This window comes from Procambarus clarkii, chromosome 68 (assembly GCF_040958095.1).
Source record: "Procambarus clarkii isolate CNS0578487 chromosome 68, FALCON_Pclarkii_2.0, whole genome shotgun sequence".
NCBI lineage: Eukaryota > Metazoa > Arthropoda > Malacostraca > Decapoda > Cambaridae > Procambarus > Procambarus clarkii.
This window is the reverse complement of record NC_091217.1, coordinates 1357867-1369726: the sequence shown is the minus strand read 5'-3', so window position 1 is coordinate 1369726 and position 11860 is coordinate 1357867. Positions and strand designations below refer to the sequence as shown.

At 44.5% G+C, this 11860-nt stretch overlaps 2 protein-coding genes across 2 annotated transcripts in view; both read left to right on the top strand.

The window, feature by feature from the left end:
* Nucleotides 1-711, top strand: part of LOC138355597 (calcium-binding and coiled-coil domain-containing protein 2-like) — a 7882-nt gene extending 7171 nt beyond the window's left edge. The window contains exon 2 of the mRNA XM_069310909.1: nucleotides 154-711. Within this exon, the coding sequence (XP_069167010.1) occupies nucleotides 154-711 (558 nt within the window). The remainder of the gene's footprint in view (nucleotides 1-153) is intronic.
* Nucleotides 712-6485: 5774 nt separating this feature from the next.
* Nucleotides 6486-9177, top strand: LOC138355596 (spore coat protein SP96-like). The gene is made up of 2 exons (XM_069310907.1): nucleotides 6486-6774; nucleotides 8903-9177. Exons 1-2 carry the CDS (start codon nucleotides 6486-6488, stop codon nucleotides 9175-9177), a joined length of 564 nt encoding a protein of 187 aa, XP_069167008.1.
* The last annotated feature ends 2683 nt before the right edge of the window (nucleotides 9178-11860 follow it).

The window sequence follows — 11860 nt, the reverse complement described above, 5'->3', positions numbered from 1 at the left end:
ATTCGAACACAGGAAGAATATGTTCAAGAAAATTACTGTTCAAGAAAATTACTGTTCAAGATCACTGTTCAAGAAAAGTCAGAACATTATCAGTTTTGTGTCGTGTGTCAAGCGTTTTTAATTCATAAACAGTCTAATAGCTAGAACCCACAGTACTGGAACCAGCAAGAACAGTACTGGAACCAGCAAGAACAGTACTGGAACCAGCAAGAACAGTACTGGAACCAGCAAAAACAGTACTGGAACCAGCAAAAACAGTACTGGAACCAGCAAAAACAGTACTGGAACCAGCAAAAACAGTACTGGAACCAGCAAGAACAGTACTGGAACCAGCAAGAACAGTACTGGAACCAGCAAGAACAGTACTGGAACCAGCAAGAACAGTACTGGATCCAGCAAGAACAGTACTGGAACCAGCAAGAACAGTACTGGAACCAGCAAGAACAGTACTGGAACCAGCAAGAACAGTACTGGAACCAGCAAGAACAGTACTGGAACCAGCAAAAACAGTACTGGAACCAGCAAGAACAGCACTGGAACCAGCAAAAACAGTATTGGAACCAGCAAGAACAGTACTGGAACCAGCAAAAACAGTACTGGAACCAGCAAGAACAGTACTGGAACCAGCAAGAACAGTACTGGAACCAGCAAGAACAGTACTGGAACCAGCAAGAACAGTACTGGAACCAGCAAAAACAGTCCTGGAACTAACAAATACATTCCAATACTTTAAAACCACAAACCTGAATCGAGAAAAACATAAATTTCAGTTGTTTTTATCTACATTCTCCACATTAATGTATTAACATAATAATAATAAGGTTTAGAAAAATGAATAAATAAGTTTAAAAATAAGACTGACATATTGAGAATGACCGAGGAATGTAAGGTAATTGTCAGGAGAAACCACCAAGTCATTACGACTATATAGCACTTGGAAAGGATATGAGGATAAGGATTTAGGACAAAAGAGAGAAAAGGAATGGTGCCCTACCACTTGGAAAGTCGGGGGATTGAACGCTAACCCGCAAGAAGCGAGACCATCGCTCTACCGTCCAGCCCAAGAGGTAATGACTGAGGAAGATGATGAAAACGCAGTGCAAATCCCGACTCCTCCCACAGTGGTGAGCACCACTGGAGCAGCGTTTGAGAGCCCGTGGGAGATGAGAGCGCTGAGAGTGACTGTATGTGGGCATCCCGGACCTCACAATTTTTTAGTAGGACACACTTCAGTAACTCTCCTGTAGCCGTCTTGTCATAATGGTCGTTGTGGTGTAAAGTTACCTCCAGTAAAGTCTGGAGGGAACTCACATCAGCTGTCCCAGTCATAATAGGACTCTGGATGTAGAGCCTGTAGCCTGGATAGTCCTTACTCCTGGGCTTCTGGAGATATTAGGACTCCGGATATACTATAGAGGGGGTAGCCTGGATAGCTACCCAGGATACAGAGTAGCCTGGATAGCTACCCAGGATATAGAGTAACCTGGATAGCTACCCAGGATATAGAGTAGCCTGGATAGCTACCCAGGATATAGAGTAGCCTGGATAGCTACCCAGGATACAGAGTAGCCTGGATAGCTACCCAGGATATAGAGTAGCCTGGATAGCTACCCAGGATATAGAGTAGCCTGGACAGCTATTCAGGATATAGAGTAGCCTGGATAGCTACCCAGGATATAGAGTAGCCTGGATAGCTACCCAGGAAATAGAGTAACCTGGATAGCTACCCAGGATATAGAGTAGCCTGGATAGCTACCCAGGATATAGAGTAGCCTGGATAGCTACCCAGGATATAGAGTAGCCTGGATAGCTACCCAGGATATAGAGTAGCCTGGATAGCTACCCAGGATATAGAGTAGCCTGGATAGTCCTCACGTGCAATACTCTCATTGTCTGCTTTTCTTGTGGCGTATCAATTTTTTACTGCTGTGTTATTCACTTTGTGTTTTGGTCCAGTCCTGCAGGGTTATCAATACCTGGATCAATCAACGATAGTGAGGCAGGTGTGTGTTAGGCAACCCAGCTTGGGTCCTGTATTGAACCAGATCACGTGGTAGTACTTCCGATAGCAAGTGGTGGATTGGGAGGAGGAAGAAGGGGGGGGGGGGAAGACAAGGAGGGGGAAGGAGAAGAGGAGGTTGAGGAGCAGGAGGAGGAGGTGGTGTTGTGACCCCAATAGATAAGAATAATTTAGGCTCTCTCAAAGTATGAGGCTGGAGGCAGCATTTATAAGAGCTTGTATGAATGGGCTACGTATGGTAGAGGATGCAATACTGGGATACAATATGAGGTAGAGGATGCAATATGCACTATGGGGCTCACCATAGCCCGTGCTACTTGGAACATTTTGTTCCAGGTAGCGAATCTTAAACAACAACAAATCTACCAAATCCTCTAGGAGCTTCGGCCAATTTTGAGAAGCTGGCGATAACTTTAATGACCTAGTGCGACCGCAAACTATAGCTGGAAGTGGGTCTTGAAAGCTCAATTACTAGGCAAGTAGTAGTTGTTAAGGAGGGTCAGAGGGTGTGTCACAGATGTGGAGCAGAGATGACATACTGGCTTGAGCATGGGCGGAGAGGCAGTGCTGTTCTACTGGCTGTGCTCAGCAGTTGAGGAGCCATAGACACATCCCTTCAGGGTGACATGTCACCGGCTGGTGTAACTCCACTCTCATTGTAGCAGGCTGAAGAGTGGTGTTATCTTGAGGTTATCTTGAGATGATTTCGGGGCTTTAGTGTCCCCGCGGCCCGGTCCTCGGCCAGGCCTCCACCCCCAGGAAGCAGCCCGTGACAGCTGACTAACACCCAGGTACCTATTTTACTGCTAGGTAACAGGGGCATAGGGTGAAAGAAATTCTGCCCATTGTTTCTCTCCGGCGCCCGGAATCGAACCCGGGACCACAGGATCACAAGTCCAGCGTGCTGTCCGCTCGGCCGACCGGCTCCCTAAACACAGACTCGGGTTAAAGCCCAGTATTTCTTGGTCGTTATAACCTCGGTAAAGCTCTCGTTAAATTAGGTGCGTGGCATGTCTAACCATTAAATATAACCGAACTCTGTGAGCTTGCAATTGCAACAGGCTGGTTTGCAAAGATTATAATTATTTATTACTGGACAAGAGAATGTTTTCTGTTACTCCAACATTAACATAAGAATATATGACTTATTCCTACATGTACAAACGACTATTATTTAATTATTCATGTACCGACAAACAGGAAGTTTTCCATTTATGCATTAATTTTTTTTGGCATAATTTGTTTTTCCTTCAAATGACAAGCCTTTTAAGAATATATTTAATAATTATTCAATGAGTTCAATGCGCTTTAAAATGTTAAAATTGGATTACTGAACGCATTTTTAGACAATTCCTCGAAGCATGCACTAAAGAGGCACCTGTCCTGAGCCCCGATGGTCTTGAATGTCGATAGCGTGTAGTGAAGATGGCCACAGTGATGAAGATAGCGTTTAGTGAAGATGGTCACAGCGATGAAGATAGCGTGTAGTGAAGATGGTCACAAGTGATGAAGCTAGCGTGTAACAGCGATGTAAGATAGCGTGTAGTGAAGAATGGCCACAGCGATGTAAGATAGCGTGTAGTGTAAGATTGTCACAGCGATGAAGATAGCGTGTAGTGAAGATGGCCACACCGATAACGATAGCTAGTAATGAAGATGGTCACAGCGATGAAGATAGCGTGTATTGAAGATGGTCACCTCCGTCATCCGAGCATGGCCGGATCTCATTTGCAAATGTTCACATGGGTACCTTCTGACAGAAATTCCCTGTTGACGTGACGGCACATGTTAATGACATACTCTTGCTAATGCCTGACACTGAACTCTTATTACAGCTTAAGGACGGATTTGAGCGAAGTACCGCGCTAAGTTTCACTTACGGGATGGAGAGTGAAGGTAAACTTCCTCTCCCAGATGTAACAGTTTTGGGAAGGAATGGTGGTTTTTACACTGCAGTTTACACTGAGGGCACCAACACTGCAATGTGTCTTAATACTAGAAGCGAGGACCCCTAACTGGTACTAGGAGAGTGTTGTCAACTGTGCTCTTGCACATAGCTTAGGTTGGAAGCAGGTTGACGAGGAAATCGGTAGAGTAAGGCAGGTCTAGTCATTAATAGATACTCTAACGGATATGTCAAAGATATCATTAAAAGAAAATATCTGCCATACCTATTAAGCAGGAAATTCTTTTTCACAGCTCACAAAATGAAGGAAAGATCCCTGAAAGACATTACTGATTGAAACGTGACCCTTACCAACACCAACCAGAACCAAGAGTTGACAATCTACTATAGCAACAATAATACTGCAATACGTTTGGTGTCGAGACCAAGGCAGAGCCTCCAACACACTGTCCCAGCCATCATTTGAACATGTGAAGTAAGGCAACTGCAGAAGTCCTATTGGTCCTTGTAATACCTCACCTTATCGATTGATTCATAAGCCACCCAAAAGGTGACATGGGCATGAATAGCCCGTAAGTGGTGGTGCTTTTGAGCCATTACCAGTATCAATAGATGATACTGGAGATCTGTGGAGGTGCGACTGCACCCTGCGTGACGGGAGATGTCTCCCCTCATTTTATCTCAATATCCTCGGTTATATGTTCAGTTGCTCAAGCAGATATGAATACATCTCATCCCTGCCTTTGCAAATGTTGACAGGTTCAACGAAACGCATCTCTTAGCGTCCGGTCATGTAAAACCGAATAAATAAACTTTGAAGTATTATTTTTCAACTTCCTTATGTACAAAAAAAACTTCCATGTGTACAAAAAAACTTCCATGTGTACAAAAAAACTTCCATGTGTACAAAAAAACTTCCATGTGTACAAAAAAACTTCCATGTGTACAAAAAAATAATATAAAGGGTAAAATTAATTATTCAAGCACGAATATTATCTATATTTATTGTTTGTTTTTTAACTTGAGAATAAAGTTGAAAAATTAACTCTGCAAAGTTTATTTTACAGTTTTATTATGGCCTAACGATAACAAATGCGTTTTGCTGACCCTGTCAACATTTTCAAAGGCACAGTACAAGTTGATACATTTTGATCACCCGAATAAATGACCGAGAATGAGGTGAAGAGTGACATAGCCCAACAGGCCAAATGCAACTTACCAATCGATGTTTCAGTGATGGCGGTGTAACTGAATGTGACCAAACGGACCAGATCAATGATTCTAGCGTGAGTCTTCTACATTTTTCATTTTGTTATTTTTCACTTAGAAAGGAAGTGAACAAAACAGCAATCCAATGTTCATTTTTACAGTTTTGATGGACCTAACTTGAGTCGCTAATGGACGAGTTTCACTAAGCGACACCTCAGCATCCTCGGTAACAAAGACTGATCACAAGACCTCCAAGCACCTGTCAGGAGAAGTGGTGTGGTTATCCTGTCACATCAACCGGGAGATCTCACCCAATGAGATCCGTCTACTGAGATCTCTACCGTCTCCTGTCGCAGCAGACGGTAGAGTACTGGGTTAGATTATACCCGGTCCCGTCGACAGTATAGTTTCTCCTCCTCACCTCTCTTCACACCTAAGTGAGAAATAGTCTTCTATTACTGCCTATTTGTATGTGTTCATTTTCCCTCTGCTACTGAGGATGCTAATGAGTCTCCTAGCGAAACCCGTCCTTTAGCACCACCAGGAGAGAGAGAGAGAGAGAGAGAGAGAGAGAGAGAGAGAGAGAGAGAGAGAGAGAGAGAGAGAGAGAGAGAGAGAGAGAGAGAGAGAGAGAGAGAGAGAGAGAGAGAGAGAGAGAGAGAGAGAGAGAGAGAGAGAGAGAGAGAGAGAGAGAGAGAGAGAGCGTGGTATATGCGTGTGTGTGTGAACTTGACATGTCACGTGTCCCTGACAGCTGGTCCTGACAAGTGGCCTGCCATTCCCGGAGCTCCAGGGAGAGTACACCGAGTACTGCAACTCTCAGTAGTATCAGCCCCTCCACCAGTACAACTGGCGGTAGTACCAACACTGTTACCAGTACCAACGACAGCGGAAGTATTAACAACATAAACACTAATTGTAACAAATTGCTGCATCAATAACCGGAACAACGTCGTTAGCAGTAGTAGCGACATCTACAGTAGCAGCAGCTGTAGCGACATCTACAGTAGCAGCAGTAGTAGCGACATCTACAGTAGCAGCAGCTGTAGCGACATCTACAGTAGCAGCAGCAGTAGCGACATCTACAGTAGCAGCAGCAGTAGAGACATGTACAGTAGCAGCAGCAGTAGCGACATCTACAGTAGCAGCAGCTGTAGAGACATCTACAGTAGCAGCAGCAGTAGCGACATCTACAGTAGCAGCAGCAGTAGCGACATCTACAGTAGCAGCAGCAGTAGCGACATCTACAGTAGCAGCAGCTGTAGAGACATCTACAGTAGCAGCAGCAGTAGCGACTTCTACAGTAGCAGCAGCAGTAGCGACATCTACAGTAGCAGCAGCAGTAGAGACATGTACAGTACCAGCAGCAGTAGCGACATCTACTTTAGCAGCAGCAGTAGCGACATCTACAGTAGCAGCAGCAGTAGCGACATCTACAGTAGCAGCAGCAGTAGCGACATCTGCAGTAGCAGCAGCAGTAGCGACATCTACAGTAGCAGCAGCAGTAGAGACATCTACAGTAGCAGCAGCTGTAGAGACATCTACAGTAGCAGCAGCTGTAGAGATATCTACAGTAGCAGCAGCAGTAGCGACATCTACAGTAGCAGCAGCAGTAGAGACATCTACAGTAGCAGCAGCTGTAGAGACATCTACAGTAGCAGCAGCAGTAGCGACATCTACAGTAGCAGCAGCAGTAGAGACATCTACAGTAGCAGCAGCAGTAGATACATCTACAGTAGCAGCAGCAGTAGCGACATCTACAGTAGCAGCAGCAGTAGCGACATCTACAGTAGCAGCAGCAGTAGCGACATCTACAGTAGCAGCAGCAGTAGCGACATCTACAGTAGCAGCAGCAGTAGCGACATCTACAGTAGCAGCAGCTGTAGAGACATCTACAGTAGCAGCAGCAGTAGCGACATCTACAGTAGCAGCAGCAGTAGAGACAACTACAGTAGCAGCAGCTGTAGAGACATCTACAGTAGCAGCAGCAGTAGAGACATCTACAGTAGCAGCAGCAGTAGAGACATCTACAGTAGCAGCAGCAGTAGCGACATCTACAGTAGCAGCAGCAGTAGAGACATGTACAGTAGCAGCAGCTGTAGATACATCTACAGTAGCAGCAGCAGTAGCGACATCTACAGTAGCAGCAGCAGTAGAGACATGTACAGTAGCTGCAGCTGTAGATACATCTACAGTAGCAGCAGCAGTAGAGACATGTACAGTAGCAGCAGCAGAAGCGACATCTACAGTAGCAGCAGCAGTAGAGACATGTACAGTAGCAGCAGCAGTAGCGACATCTACAGTAGCAGCAGCAGTAGCGACATCTACAGTAGCAGCAGCAGTAGAGACATGTACAGTAGCAGCAGCTGTAGATACATCTACAGTAGCAGCAGCAGTAGCGACATCTACAGTAGCAGCAGCAGTAGAGACATGTACAGTAGCTGCAGCTGTAGATACATCTACAGTAGCAGCAGCAGTAGAGACATGTACAGTAGCAGCAGCAGAAGCGACATCTACAGTAGCAGCAGCAGTAGAGACATGTACAGTAGCAGCAGCAGTAGCGACATCTACAGTAGCAGCAGCAGTAGCGACATCTACAGTAGCAGCAGCAGTAGAGACATGTACAGTAGCAGCAGCTGTTGATACATCTACAGTAGCAGCAGCTGTAGAGATATCTACAGTAGCAGCAGCAGTAGCGACATCTACAGTAGCAGCAGCAGTAGAGACATCTACAGTAGCAGCAGCTGTAGAGACATCTACAGTAGCAGCAGCAGTAGCGACATCTACAGTAGCAGCAGCAGTAGCGACATCTACAGTAGCAGCAGCAGTAGCGACATCTACAGTAGCAGCAGCAGTAGCGACATCTACAGTAGCAGCAGCAGTAGCGACATCTACAGTAGCAGCAGCTGTAGAGACATCTACAGTAGCAGCAGCAGTAGCGACATCTACAGTAGCAGCAGCAGTAGAGACAACTACAGTAGCAGCAGCTGTAGAGACATCTACAGTAGCAGCAGCAGTAGAGACATCTACAGTAGCAGCAGCAGTAGAGACATCTACAGTAGCAGCAGCAGTAGCGACATCTACAGTAGCAGCAGCAGTAGAGACATGTACAGTAGCAGCAGCTGTAGATACATCTACAGTAGCAGCAGCAGTAGCGACATCTACAGTAGCAGCAGCAGTAGAGACATGTACAGTAGCTGCAGCTGTAGATACATCTACAGTAGCAGCAGCAGTAGAGACATGTACAGTAGCAGCAGCAGAAGCGACATCTACAGTAGCAGCAGCAGTAGAGACATGTACAGTAGCAGCAGCAGTAGCGACATCTACAGTAGCAGCAGCAGTAGCGACATCTACAGTAGCAGCAGCAGTAGAGACATGTACAGTAGCAGCAGCTGTAGATACATCTACAGTAGCAGCAGCAGTAGCGACATCTACAGTAGCAGCAGCAGTAGAGACATGTACAGTAGCTGCAGCTGTAGATACATCTACAGTAGCAGCAGCAGTAGAGACATGTACAGTAGCAGCAGCAGAAGCGACATCTACAGTAGCAGCAGCAGTAGAGACATGTACAGTAGCAGCAGCAGTAGCGACATCTACAGTAGCAGCAGCAGTAGCGACATCTACAGTAGCAGCAGCAGTAGAGACATGTACAGTAGCAGCAGCTGTAGATACATCTACAGTAGCAGCAGCAGTAGCGACATCTACAGTAGCAGCAGCAGTAGAGACATGTACAGTAGCTGCAGCTGTAGATACATCTACATTTGCAGCAGCAGTAGAGACATCTACAGTAGCAGCAGCAGTAGAGACATCTACAGTAGCAGCAGCAGTAGATACATCTACAGTAGCAGCAGCAGTAGAGACATCAACAGTAGCAGCAACAGTAGAGACATCTACAGTACCAGCAGCAGCAGATACATCTACAGTAGCAGCAGCAGTAGCGACATCTACAGTAGCAGCAGCTGTAGAGACATCTACAGTAGCAGGAACACTGACAATCAGATGCGGATTCCTCTATATGAGTCCATATTCAGGAAGCCAATAGACCCAACTTTCCCATCTGCCTGAATCACAGACCAGTATACTTTAGGCATCCATCAGTCCCAGGAGACTATAGAGTTGCGCTCTGGTTGTCGGTCTGGAGTGGCCTCTCCAGGGCGCAAAGCCAGGGTAGGGTGATACGGGGGAGAAGCTGTTACCCATGCAGCAGATTGCCCCTCCTTCTCCACCGCGCCGAAAGTCAGACAAGTATAGTGACATATAAAATACCAATCCGCGAGCCACGAGCCGACTAAGTACTGCTGGCAACTTCCTGAAGAGGGTGTCAGCGTGTTGTTGTTGTTTAAGATTCGCTACTCGGAACAAAAAGTTCCAAGCAGCACGGGATATGGTGAGCCCGTAGTAGCCTTTTCTTAGTGTTTAGGGTGAACACTTACAATAATATAAGGAGTGTTTGGGGCTGCATTTGAGCGCATGTTTGTAAAGTGGTTGGGCCATTATTTTCTCTTTACTTCAAGCTTTACCTTATATATTCTTATTAAAATCGTTACCTCAGTCTTTCCCTTATATTCCTATTCATATTTAATTTGTACCTCAAACTACACTGTTCATCCCTATTCTTATTCGTATTTTATCAAGGTGTTGTTTATCTTTTATTCCTAAGCATTTTCATATATTGACAAATTTTCCATAATTTTCCTTTTGATTTTCCTAATTATCAGTTCTATGGACTTTTAAACTTCCCCTTCGCCCTGAAATAAAGCAAGTGTTTATATGTATACATGTTCAATGTATTATGTGTGCACAGTGTATGTATGTTATGTGTGTTTGTGTGTGTGAAAATTACCTAAGTGTAATTACCTAAGTGTAGTTACAGGATGAGAGCTACGTTCGTGGTGTCCCGTCTACCCAGCACTCTTTGTCATATAACGCTTTGAAACTACTGACGGTTTTGGCCTCCACCACCTTCTCACCTAACTTGTTTCAACCATCTACCATTCTGTGTGTGTGTGTGTGAGTGTGTATGTGTGTGTGTGTGTGTGTGTGTGTGTGTGTGTGTGTGTGTGTGTGTGTGTGTGTGTGTGTGTGTGTGTGTGTGTGTCGACCGTATATTTAAGCGACGCTAAATGCATCAAGCCACTGCTTAAATATTTTGAAATTGCAATTTTTCTCCCCACATTAATGTGTTCGTCACATATTAAATCACATTATTTGTTAAAATGCAGCTGATCGCACCAAATAATTTGTGGAGCAGAACATTTGAGCTCCAGGCCATATTAATTTTTTTACACTGAAATGTGTTCATGAAGAAATATACGAATATAATTTATTTGGCTAATTTAACCGGAACACAAAAGTTTTTAACAAGAAAACACCTGATTCCGATCAGGGCAAGAAGAAAACATACGCCCTGGAGAGGTCTTATCCATTTTATATAACGAAAATCGCATTAAAGACTACATTAAATTCTTTCTAAGAATTTTTTAAGCATGTGGATTTGCTATTGATTTCTCTATAAAGGGAGATAATATGAATTATTATCATTATTATTATTATTATTATTACACAAGAGAATTTACATTAACGTGATATATCAGTGAATAAATCCAACAGGAGCCTTCATTAGGGTTCGAACCTCAACCATGTCGAGTATGTAGTGGTACAGTGGACTAGACCGCACTTGGGAACACCCATCACTTACAATTTATGTAACTTTATTTTATGCAACTTAACTTTAAGTAACTTTATTTTATGTAATTTATGTAACTTTATAAATTGTAACTCCCAGTTATAATTTATGTTCTTAAGAGCGCAGACTCAGTTCTGAGATCAAATGTTATATATTTGAGTTTGTTATACCTCATCTTAGTGGTGAGAACGTGCACATCCTGAGGAACTTTAGAGTAATATTTACGGCCACACACACACACACACACACACACACACACACACACACACACACACACACACACACACACACACACACACACACACACACATATACACACACACACACACACACACACACACACACACACACACACACACACACACACACACACACACACACACACCTGGTCTGTCTAGGCTACAGGACGACCTAGACAGACTGAATGAATAGTCCAACAAATGGCTGTTGAAGTTCAACCCGAGTAAATGCAAAGTAATGAAACTAGGCAGTGGAAACAGGAGGCCGGACGCAAGATGCAGAATAGGAGATGAAGTACTTAATGAAACGGAAAGAGAGAAAGATCTAGGAGTTGATATCACACCAAACCTGTCTCCTGAAGCCCACATAAAAAGAATTACGTCTGCGGTATATGCGAGGCTGGCTAACATCAGAACAGCCTTCAGGAACCTGTGTAAGAAATCGTTAAGAATCTTGTACACCACATATGTAAGACCAATCCTGGAGTATGCGGCCCCAGCATGGAGCACGTAACCTTGTCAAGCACAAGACGAAGCTGGAAAAAGTTCAGAGGTATGCTACTAGACTAGTCCCAGAACTAAGAGGCATGAGTTACGTAGGAAAGGCTGCGGGAAATGCACCTTACGACACTGGAAGACAGAAGAGTGAGGGGAGACATGATCACTACTTACAAAATCCTCAGGGTAATTGACAGGGTAGACAAGGATAAACTATTCAACACTGGTGGTACGCGAACAAGAGGGACACAGGTGGAAACTGAGTACCCAAATGAGCCACTGGGACGTTAGAAAGAACTTTT

What these genes read in the sequence shown, in the direction of transcription:
- LOC138355596 (XM_069310907.1), top strand. Translation starts at nt 6,486, where the DNA reads ATGTACAGTACCAGCAGCAGTAGCGACATCTACTTTAGCAGCAGCAGT. An exon ending in CATCTACAGTAGCAGCAGCT is followed by an intron (nt 6,775 to 8,902) that starts GTAGAGACATCT and finishes CTACATTTGCAG; the next exon opens with CAGCAGTAGAGACATCTACA.